This window comes from Babylonia areolata, chromosome 11 (assembly GCF_041734735.1).
Source record: "Babylonia areolata isolate BAREFJ2019XMU chromosome 11, ASM4173473v1, whole genome shotgun sequence".
NCBI classification, from domain to species: Eukaryota; Metazoa; Mollusca; class Gastropoda; order Neogastropoda; family Buccinidae; genus Babylonia; species Babylonia areolata.
The window spans coordinates 16,760,563-16,773,062 of record NC_134886.1 but is presented as its reverse complement, the minus strand read 5'-3'; the positions used below and the strand labels follow the sequence as shown (position 1 = coordinate 16,773,062).

The following is a 12,500-nucleotide window of genomic DNA, read 5'->3' as shown; positions in this document are numbered from 1 at the left end:
GTGCTTACTGACCTACTCTGACCCCCCAAACACCCAGGTCAACCCTGTTTGTTGCAAAATACATATCATGGGAGGCGGTGGTGGGTCGAGGATGGGGGGGGTGGGGGGGTGGGGGGGGGAGATGGAGTGCTTGTTGACCTACTCTGACCCCCAGAACACCAGGTCAACCCTGTTTGTTGCAAAATACATATCGTGGGAGGCGGTGGTGGGTCGAGGATGGGGTGGGGGTGGGGGGGTGGAGGTGGGGGGGAGATGGAGTGCTTGTTGACCTACTCTGACCCCCAGAACACCCAGGTCAACCCTGTTTGTTGCAAAATACATATCATGGGAGGCGGTGGTGGGTCGAGGATGGGGTGGGGGTGGGGGGTGGGTGGGAGATGGAGTGCTTGTTGACCTACTCTGACCCCCCACACACCCAGGTCAACAACTTACCGCTGCACGATGCAGATCATGGACATACGTGTGGAGTGCTTGTTGACCTACTCTGACCCCCCAAACACCCAGGTCAACAACTATACACACATATGGAGTGATACATACAAGTGGAGTGATGGCCTAGAGGTACCGCGTCCGCCTAGGAAGCGAGAGAATCTGAGCGCGCTGTTCGAATCACGGCTCAGCCGCCGATATTTTCTCCCCCTCCACTAGACCTTGAGTGGTGGTCTGGACGCTAGTCATTCGGATGAGACGATAAACCGAGGTCCCGTGTGCAGCATGCATTTAGCGCACGTAAAAGAACCCACGGCAACAAAAGGGTTGTTCATGGCAAAATTCTGTAGCAAAATCCACTTGGATAGGAAAAATAAATAAAACTGCATGCAGGAAAAAAATTCCAAAAAAAAAAAAGGGTGGCGCTGTAGTATAGCGACGCGCTCTCACTGGGGAGAGCAACCCGAATTTCACACAGAGAAATCTGTTATGATAAAAAAAAAAAGAAATACAAATACAACTTACCGCTGCACGATACGGATCATTGGCATACGTGTGGAGTGCTTATTGACCTCCCTCTTTGCGTCGCGTTCAGCCAGCAGGTTGTCGATCTCCTGACGGCTTCTCAGCAGGAAGATGCCCTTCCCCTGGTTCATGCCCACCGGCTTGCAGATCCATATCTCCCCCTCTGGACAAACACAATAACACATCATCATCATCATCGTCGTTGTTGTCGTCATTTGTGTGTGTGTGTGTGTGTGTGTGTGTGTGTGTGTGCGCGCGCACCTAGAGTTGACTTAATAAAGATTTTGCGCCTTTTAAATAGTATTATTATTATTAGTTTTTTTTATATGTATTTCTCTATTATTCTTTCTTTCTTTATTTATTTATTTATTTATTTTTATTTTATTTTTATTTTTATATAAAAAAAAAAATTTAAATTTTGTTTTTATTTTATTTATATAATTTTACTTCATCATTTTTTTTCTCAAGGCGTGACTAAGTGCGTTGGATTACGCTGCTGGTCAGGCATCTGCTTGGCAGATGTGGTGTAGTGTATATGGATTTGACCGAACGCAGTGACACCTCCTTGAGCTAATGATACTGATACTGATACTGTCGTCATCATCACTGTCATTATCATCATCGTCATCGTCATCATCATCACTGTCATCATATCATCATTGTCGTCATCATCATCATCGTCAACATCATCTTCAAACAACATACATTGTTATCATCATCATCGTTTTTGTCATTATCATCATTGAACAACACACACCAATGTAATCATCATCATTTTTGTCATCATCATCATCATCATCAAACAACATGCATCAATGTTATTATCATCATCATCATTGTCATCATCATCATCAAACATCACTTACATCATCATCATCATCAAACAATATGCATCACGACAAACATCATGAACTGTTATTCATCAGTCTGGGTCTGATTTCTGTGCATGCTGAGGCAGTTGTGTGATGCCCAACGACAGCAGGATGACAATAATTGTACTGATGTCCAGGCCAGGTTTTCTTTGCTTGTGCATTTTTACTTTTTATAACGTCTTTTCCCTGTCTGAAGCCGCGATAAGCTTTTAACGTATCTATTATTATATATTATTTAAAATGCCTTTCAGGTCTTCATTTTCATAACTGCAAAAAAAGAAAAAAAAAAAAAAGAAAAAAAAAGAAAAAAAAGAAAAAGAAATGTATTCTCATCAAATTTCAATCCACACACCACCCCTAACTCCCTTGACTCCCCCCCCCACACACACACACACAAAGAGAAAACTAACGATGCATATAATAACATAAACTAAGACATAACACTTAAACAACAATAATATTTACACAACTACAACTACAACAACAATGACGACTACTACCATTACTACTACTACTGCTGCTGCCACTACTACTACTACTACTAACAATACCACTACTAACACCACCACCACCGCCACCACTTCCACTGCTACCACTACTACTACTTCTACATCTTCAGTGCCTATTTCTCCAACTCAAAGTATTTCACACCTACCCATCAACGTACAAAGGAGGTGATAAAAGTGATGACTAAATCATAAACTGCAGACAGACATAGACAATCACATCACACGAATGCAGCAAAAATGTTTGGTAACTGAGGAGGAGAAGTGGGGCGTATTATCTCCCTTAGACCAGAGAGATTCTTGTTGGCAGAGCGAGAGGAAATGCGACTGTCAGTCAATTGGTGTTAATATTTCAGTGGGTAAAAGTACCACTCTGTCATGAAAAAACAACAACAACATAATGATGGTGAATGTGGGTGAGAGAGAGAGAGAGAGAGAGAGAGAGACACACACACGCACACACAGGGAGAGAGAGAGAGAGAGAGAGAGAGAGAGAGAGAGAGAGAGAGAGAGAGAGACCAAGCTAGACAAACTCTATAATTGGTAACATAGCTGTATTCCATCCAGTGATTTTTTTTTTCACCTGCAAGAACAAGTTGGAATTTCCTTTTTGAGAAAGTACCTGGGTTTGTTCCGATCTATCTTTCATTTACCAGTTTTAGCTGAATCGGTAGCATAAGCAGCATTGACTTGAAGTCATGTAACTTCTAAATGGAGGGAGTTAATTCTCGTCATTGCTGTTTAAACTTTTACTCTCCTTTCATCATTGTTCTTTACAGTAAAAAAAAAATCCATCAAGCCCACTATGTGTTTGCCCTGTATTGTTATTATTATCATTATTATCATCATTGGTGGTGGAGTCTCCCGTCGGACCGGCGGATGAATAGGCAGACAGGTTTATCTGTCGGTGCGTGTCCTCACATGGGAGAAGAGGCCGATTCTGGATGCGCAGCACTTCCCACAGGTGTTGCAAGGGAAAACGCCTCCAGAAATTGAGCCCTGCTTCCTTCGCTCATGCTTCTCCTTAATGGCCAGCGTTCTCTTGTTGTCAAACGTCTTTATGCCACTAGAGCACAGCATCCTCCAGCGAGAGCGGTCAAGGGCATCAATAATTATCATCAATATTATTATCATCATTATTATTATCATTATTATCATCATATTATTATCATCATTATTATTATTGTCAGCATATTCGGTGTAGCATATTCCGGACCAAAAGGCGATGCCAGTCTAGAATAAAAGCCAATTTGTGTTTGCACATTTCTTCTGTCATTGCTGCTGTGCGCACATGTCAAATGATCGGTATAAGGACAGGCCCGGAGCTGTCTTTTTGAGGAAGCGTCTGGGTTTGTTCCCATTCACATTTTATTCACCCATGTGCAAGATGAATCGGTAGCGAAAGCAGCACTGACTTGAAGTTGTGTACCTTGTAAATGGAGAGGGTGTTTGTATTTCGTATTCTCTCTCTCTCTCTCTCTCTCTCTCTCTCTCTTTCACAACAGATTTCTCTGTGAAATTCGGGCTGCCCTCCACTGAGAACGCCAACCATATTTTCTGTACTTTTTCCTGCGTACAGTTTTATTTATTTTTCCAGATCGATGTGGATTTTTCTACAGAATTTTGCCAGGAACAAGCCTTTTGTTGCCGTGGGTTCTTTAACGTGCGCTAAATGACTTCTCTTTGTAGTTGTTTAGTCTTGCCAGGTTGGGGTTGGATGAGGGTACCTACCTCACTGTACCTTACACCACCACCACAACACGTCAAGATGGACAGAAGAAATTTCTTAGAGGCTAACCACCAGAATGACAGTCACATCAAGATAGATAAAAGAAATGTCCCAAAGACTAATGTACTATACACATCCACCCAACCAGATTCCTCCTACAACATCCTTGTTGCCTAGCAAAAAAACAACAACTCAAAAACAATAAAATGAACACACACACACACACACACACACACACACACACACACACACACACACACAAAACCAAAAAAAAACACCCCCCCCAAAAAAAAACAACAACAACAACAACAACAAAACAAACACACACAAAAAACCCACAACAACAACAACAACAACAACGTTTATTTATCACAACTACTTCTTCTGACTAAGATGGTTTCAACATGACCAGAAGAAATGTACACACACACACACACACACACACACACACACACACACACAAACACTACGTTCACAACATGCACACACAAACAAACCACTGACGCACACAAACACACGCCCACCTTGGTACAGCCCCAGGAAGGTGGCCCGGTCCACCTTCTCATCCAGCTTGTAGGTCTCCGGCACGAAGTCGGCCATCTTGAGGCGGGGTGGTCTGCCCTTGGTGGCCAGGGTGACCCTCTCATACTCCTGCAGGCTGCTGAGCAGGCCCATCTTGTTGGTCAGCAGCTTGCAGTTGGGAATGTGGTTCACCAGCTGCTCTCCTGGAGGACAAGGGGAGAGAAATCACATGGCATTCAAAGGAGGGGAGAGAAATCACATGGCATTCACAGGAGGGAGAGAAATCACATGGCTTCCAATCAAGGGGAGAGAAATCACATGGCATTCAAAGAAGGGATAGAAGTCACACGGCATTCACAGGAGTGGAGTGAAATCACGTGGCATTCAAACAAGGGGGAGAAATGACATGGCATTCACAAACAAGGGAGAGAACTCATTGGCATTCACAAACAAGGGAGAGAAACTACATGGCATTCAAAAAAGGGGAGAGAAATCACATGGCCTTCATTCAAACGAGGGGAGAGAAATCACATGGCTTTCAAACAAGGGACAGAAATCACATAACATTCAAACTGGGGAGGGTAAATGGATGAGTTAAACGATTCTTGTTCTTAGTAGGCTCTCCTGGCAAATTAATCCATCTCTGGACCAAGATCTTTCGGCAAACTAATCCATCTCTGGACAAAGATCTTTCGGCAAACTAATCCATTGCTGGACAAAGATCTTTTGGCAAACTAATCCATCTCTGGATAAAGATCTTTTGGCAAACCAATCCATCTCTGGACAAAGATCTTTTGGCAAACTAATCCATCTCTGCATTCTTCTCCCTAATCTTCCACATGGTTTTGGGAGAGGGAGAGAGAGGGGGGGGGGGAGAGAGGGAGGAAAAGAGAGTGAGAGAGAGAGTGAGAGAGAGAGAGGGGGGGGAGAGAGTGAGGGAAAGAGAGAGGGGGTGAGAAAGAGAAAGTGACGGAAAGAGAAAGTGAGGAAAAGAGAGAGGGGGTGAGAGAGAGAAAGTGAGGGAAAGAGAGAGAGAGGCATGCACACACACACACTCACACACACGCACGCACACACACACACACTCACACACACTTCCCACCAGAAAAGGAGGCTTTGGGGAGATAAAAAAGGTATCAAACAAAGTTTCTTTCAAAAACAACTTCTCAAACACACACACACACACACACACACACACACACAGACATAAGCTCGTACAAACCCACATTCGTGCGCGCGCGCGCGCACACACACACACACGCGCGCTTGCACACGCATCCACAATAATTTTTTTTTTTAAAGAAAAAAAAGAGGAACAGCTAACTGAGGCTATCAAAATACAGCTTCTTTCAAAAACCACTTCAGACCAGAGGGACGACCCCGCGGAGATCAGCACACAGGCGGTCAATGAGGCACATCTCCTCACTGTATAGTGTGCCCCTGCCCCCTCCCCACCTCATAAACCCCAACCAGATCCACACCTCCCCTCCTCCTCTCCTCTCATCACCCATTTCCACCCCACCACCCCATCTCCCATCCCTCTTCTATCTCCACCCTGACCCTTCCGACCCCTCACACCCTTCACATCTCCCACCCCCCACCCCCTCCCAAATACACATCTCCCACCCCCCACCCCCTCCCAAATACACATCTCCCACCCAACCCCAAATAAACATCTCCCACCCCACCCCCTCTCAAATACACATCTCCCACCCCACCCCCTCCCAAATACACATCTCCCACCCCACCCCCTCCCAAATACACATCTCCCACCCCCCCACCCCCTCCCAAATACACATCTCCCACCCCCTCCCAAATACACATCTCCCACCCCACCCCCTCCCAAATACACATCTCCCACCCCCCACCCTCTCCCAAATACACATTTCCCACCCCACCCCCTCCCAAATACACATCTCCCACCCCACCCCCTCCCAAATACACATCTCCCACCCCCTCCCAAATACACATCTCCCACCCCCCACCCCCTCCCAAATACACATCTCCCACCCCACCCCCTCCCAAATACACATCTCCCACCCCCCACCCCCTCCAAAATACACATCTCCCACCCCACCCCCTCCCAAATACCTATCTCCCACCCCCCACCCCCTCCCAAATACATATCTCCCACCCCTCACCACCTCTAGGCCTCTACTTCTCCAACCTCTACTCACCCCTCCACACTACAACCTCTACCTCCTACACCCCTCTACCCCCACTTATCCAAACTACACCCTCTCTATACCTACACCCCACTTATTCAAACTACACCCTCTCTATCCCTACACCCACTTATCCAAACTACACCCTCTATCCCTACACCCACTTATCCAAACTACACCCTCTCTATCCCTACACCCACTTATCCAAACTACACCCTCTCTATCCCTACACCCACTTATCCAAACTACACCTCTATCCCTACACCCACTTATCCAAACTACACCCTCTATCCCTACACCCACTTATCCAAACTACACCCTCTATCCCTACACCCACTTATCCAAACTACACCCTCTATCCCTACACCCACTTATCCAAACTACACCCTCTCTATCCCTACACCCACTTATCCAAACTACACCCTCTCTATCCCTACACCCACTTATCCAAACTACACCCTCTATCCCTACATCCACTTATCCAAACTACACCCTCTCTATACACCCACTTATCCAAACTACACCCTCTCTATACACCCACTTATCCAAACTACACCCTCTCTATACACCCACTTATCCAAACTACACCCTCTCTACCCCTACACCCACTTATCCAAACTACACCCTCTATCCCTACATCCACTTATCCAAACTACACCCTCTCTATACACCCACTTATCCAAACTACACCTCTATCCCTACATCCACTTATCCAAACTACACCCTCTCTATACACCCACTTATCCAAACTACACACTCTATCCCTACACCCACTTATCCAAACTACACCCCTCTACCCCTACACCCACTTATCCAAACTACGCCCCTCTACCCCTACACCCACTTATCCAAACTATGCCCTCTACCCCCACCTCCCAACTTCTTCAAACAAAAATGCTGCTGTCCAAATCGTCAGATGTTCAGCTGTCAATATTTTCCAGTTGCAATCTTTGTCATGTCATATTTCGATGTTGTTGTCGTCAGAGCTTGTGTGTGTGAGGTGGGGGTGAGGGGTGATGTGGGGGGCGGGAGGGGCGGGGGGGGAGGGGGTGGGGGGGCACGGATTGTGTAGTTCCCGTGGCTGAATGTGCTTGGGCTGGACAGTGTCCACACCTGTGAAGTTGGACATTCTGTGTCCACACCTGTGAAGTTGGACATTCTGTGTTCACACCTGTGAAGTTGGATTGCAGTGTTCACACCTGTGAAGTTGGACATTCTGTGTTCACACCTCTCAAGTTGGACATTCTGTGTCCACACCTGTGAAGTTGGACATTCTGTGTTCACACCTGCGAAACTGGACATTCTGTGTCAACACCTGTGAACCTGGACATTCCGTGTCAACACCTGTGAAGTTGGACATTCTGTGTCAACACCTGTGAAGTTGGACATTCAGTGTTCACACCTGTGAAGATGGACATTCAGTGTCCACGCCTGTGAAGATGGACATTCTGTGTCCACACCTGTGAAGATGGACATTCTGTGTCCACACCTGTGAAGTTGGACATTCTGTGTCAACACCTGTGAACCTGTGTTCACACCTGTGAAGTTGGACATTCAGTGTTCACACCTGTTAAGTTGGACATTCTGTGTCAACACCTGTGAACCTGTGTTCACACCTGTGAAGTTGGACATTGTGTTCACACCTGTGAAGTTGGACATTCAGTGTTCACACCTGTGAAGTTGGACATTCTGTGTCAACACCTGTGAACCTGTGTTCACACCTGTGAAGTTGGACATTCTGTGTTCACACCTGTGTAGCTGGACATTCTGTGTCAACACCTGTGAAGTTGGACATTCACTGTCCCCACATGTGAAGTTGGATATTCTGTGTCCACACCTGTGAAGTTGGACATTCACTGTCCCCACATGTGAAGTTGGACATTCACTGTCCCCACATGTGAAGTTGGACATTCTGTGTCAACACCTGTGAATTGGACTGCAGTCTTGACCTGCAGTGTTTACCTGTGTGTGTTGACCCCTATGTCATTTACCTTCACATCCACAGCACACTGTTCCCAGCATTTACACTCATTCTGTACACTTTCTGTTTGCTGTCGAACGAACGTACCAGCGTGGAGATGTTTAATCATGGAAACGCTTAGCTAACAGGCTGGTTTAAAAAAAAAAATGCAAACTGCATTTCAACACCGAGTAAAGTGCAGACAGGGGGTAAACACGGACTCGCCCCAAAAGCAAACACTATCCTCCAAATTAATTCTCAGGTGCTGACAAAACTAATCGTCCTGCCAACGGACTGGGCACAGCATCAGTCATGGAAGCAATCAATGCAAGCCGTCACAGTGCGACAAGCAATCTGCTGTGTCACTGTATTGTAATATAAAAACATCACAACATATTTCTTTGTGTGAAAATGGGGTTAGTCTCCTCGGGGGGAGAGCGCGTCCCCACAGTGCAGTGCCATCCTTTTGTCTTCTTTCCTTTTTTTTCTCTCTCTCTCTCTCTCTGCAAGTGTTCTCAGTTTCACTGTCAAAGTGGGTTTCATCTGCACAATTTCGCCATTGTCAACCGGCCTTTCATAGCCGTGGGTTCATTCATGTGCGCTAAGTGCATGCCGCACACGAGACTTCGGTTTATGTCATCTGGAAAACTAGCATCCAGACCACCAAATAAGGTCTAGTGGTGTGTGTGTGTGTGTGTGTGTGTGGGGGGGGGGGGGGGGTGAAGGGGGGGAAAGGTTTAAAAATCCCGTGCACACTGGCTTCCTAGTCGGGTGTATTACCACAATGCTACCATGCCTCCATGGCTTCATCTGGGGGTTGTAACGTATCGATATGTACCTCTATCACTTCATCTGAGGGTTGTAAGGTATCGATATGTACCTCTATCACTTCACCTGGGGGTTGTAAGGTATCGATATGTACCTCTATCACTTCATCTGGAGGTTTTAAGGTATGTATATGTACCTCTATCACTTCACCTGGGGGTTGTAAGGTATGTATATGTTATGTACCTCTATCACTTCATCTGGAGGTTTTAAGGTATGTATATGTACCTCTATCACTTCACCTGGGGGTTGTAAGGTATGTATATGTACCTCTATCACTTCACCTGGAGGTTGTAAGGTATCGATATGTATCTCTATCACTTCACCTGGGGGTTGTAAGGTATCGATATGTGTACCTCTGTCACTTCATCTGAGGGTTGTAAGGTATCGATATGTGTACCTCTATCACTTCACCTGAGGGTTGTAAGGTATTGATAATTATGTACCTCTATCACTTCATCTGGAGGTTGTAGGGTATCGATATGTACCTCTACCACTTCATCTGGGGATTGTAAAGTATTGATAGTTATGCACCTCTATCACTTCATCTGGGGGTTGTAAGGCATTGATAACTATGTACCTCTATCACTTCACCTGGAGGTTGTATGGTTTCGATATGTACCTCTACCACTTCATCTGGAGGTTTTAAGGTATTGATAGTTATGTACCTCTATCACTTCACCTGGAGGTTGTAAGGTTTCGATATGTACCTCTACCACTTCATCTGGGGGTTGTAAGGTATCGATATGTACCTCTATCACTTCATCTGAGGGCTGTACGGTATCTATATGTACCTATATCACTTCACCTGGAGGTTGTAAGGTATCGATATGTGCCTCTATCACTTCACCTGGAGGTTGTAAGGTATCGATATGTACCTCTATCACTTCATCTGGGGGTTGTAAGGTATCGATATGTACCTCTATCACTTCAACTGAGGGTTGTAAAGTATCGATATGTACCTCTATCACTTCATTTGCGTGTTGTAAGGTATCGATATGTACCTCTATCACTTCATCTGGGGGTTGTAAGGTATCGATATGTACCTCTATCACTTCATCTGGGGGTTGTAAGGTATCGATATGTACCTCTATCACTTCACCTGGAGGTTGTAAGGTATCGATATGTACCTCTATCACTTCACCTGGGGGTTGTAAGGTATCGATATGTACCTCTACCACTTCACCTGGAGGTTGTAAGGTTTCGATATGTGTCTCTACCACTTCATCTGGGGGTTGTAAGGTATCGATATGTACCTGTATCACTTCAACTGGGGGTTGTAAGGTATTGATAGTTATGTACCTCTATCACTTCATTTGCGTGTTGTAAGGTATCAATATGTACCTCTATCACTTCATCTGAGGGCTGTACGGTATCTATATGTACCTCTATCACTTCACCTGGAGGTTGTAAGGTATCGATATGTACCTGTATCACTTCACCTGAGGGCTGTACGGTATCTATATGTACCTCTATCACTTCACCTGGAGGTTGTAAGGTATCGATATGTACTTCTATCACTTCACCTGAAGGTTGTAAGGATTCGATATGTACCTCTATCACTTCATCTGAGGGTTGTAAGCATTCGATATGTACCTCTATCACTTCACCTGGAGGTTGTAAGGTATCGATATGTACTTCTATCACTTCACCTGAAGGTTGTAAGGATTCGATATGTACCTCTATCACTTCATCTGGGGGTTGTAAAGTATCGATATGTACCTCTATCACTTCATCTGAGGGTTGTAAGGTATCGATATGTACCTCTACCACTTCATCTGGGGTTGTAAGGTATCAATATGTACCTCTATCACTTCACCTGGAGGTTGTAAGGTATCGATATGTACCTCTATCACTTCACCTGGAGGTTGTAAGGTATCGATATGTACCTCTATCACTTCACCTGGAGGTTGTAAGGTATCGATACGTACCTCTATCACTTCACCTGAGGGTTGTAAGGTTTCGATATGCACCTCTATCACTTTATCTGGGGGTTGAAAGGTATCGCTTCATGTGGAGGTTGAAAGGTATCGCTTCATGTGGAGGTTGCACGCTACAAAACTGTCCACTATTTGAGGGGGACGGGGGCGGGGGGGGCACGGGGAGATTGAAAGGGGGGGGGGGGGGGTGAGGGAGAGGGAGGGATAGGGAAGGAGGGCAAAGAGGGGAACATAAACATGTCACAATTCAGCGAAACATGCCCCTGAATAACTGTAACGGAGTTTATGGGCTATAAATGTTTTCCAAAGAGGCACTGTAAATCATGAGCCATCGGTAAAACATAGATAAAAAAAAGGGGCTCTGGTACATAGCTTTTTACATTACAGCCACTGGGGCAGCGAATTCACACCCGCTGTGTCGAGGACTGGGCACTGGACGGCGGGGCCCAATCCTCTCCTTCCGCCCATTAACTTGACCTTCTCCAACCCAGGTCAGGTACCCATTGACGCCAGGGTGGAGTGAGGAACACCGGAGAAAAGTGCCTTCCCCACGGCGGACACTCACACCATGCCGCCAGAAAACGGGGGCTGGAACCCTGACCACTCATGAACTACATGGACCAGAGGGTCCACCGCCTAACCGACTCGGAGCCCACAAATGTGTTCTAAGAGTCAATGTGAATCGTGACCCATCGACTGAACAGTTATAAATAATAATAATAATAATAATAATGGTATTTATATAGCGCTAAATCTTGTGCAGAGACAAATCTAAGCGCTTTTACACCAGTCATTCACACGCATGCATAACTCTAAAACTGAAGAAACTGAAGACAAGGAAGAGGCAGGGGAGGGAGGCTATCTTGTGAAGAGGTGGGTTTTAAGGCCAGACTTGAAAGAGCTGACAGCGGAGACCTGATGAAGCGAAAGAGGAAGTTCATTCCAAATACAAGGTCCAGAGACAGAGAAAGAACGGAGTCCAACAGTGGAGTGTTGGAATTTGGGTATGCGTAAACAGAGTGGATAT

The 12,500-nt window shown here is 45.6% G+C and overlaps 1 protein-coding gene across 4 annotated transcripts in view; it reads right to left on the bottom strand.

The window, feature by feature from the left end:
• Nucleotides 1-12,500, bottom strand: part of LOC143287581 (uncharacterized) — a 237,121-nt gene that overhangs the window by 27,978 nt on the left and 196,643 nt on the right. For all 4 annotated transcript variants that reach the window (XM_076595688.1, XM_076595687.1, XM_076595689.1 and 1 more), the window contains 2 exons: nucleotides 4,586-4,786; nucleotides 955-1,117 (listed from right to left, as the gene is read on the bottom strand). In XM_076595688.1, coding sequence (XP_076451803.1) covers nucleotides 955-1,117; nucleotides 4,586-4,786 — 364 coding nt within the window. The remainder of the gene's footprint in view (nucleotides 1-954; nucleotides 1,118-4,585; nucleotides 4,787-12,500) is intronic.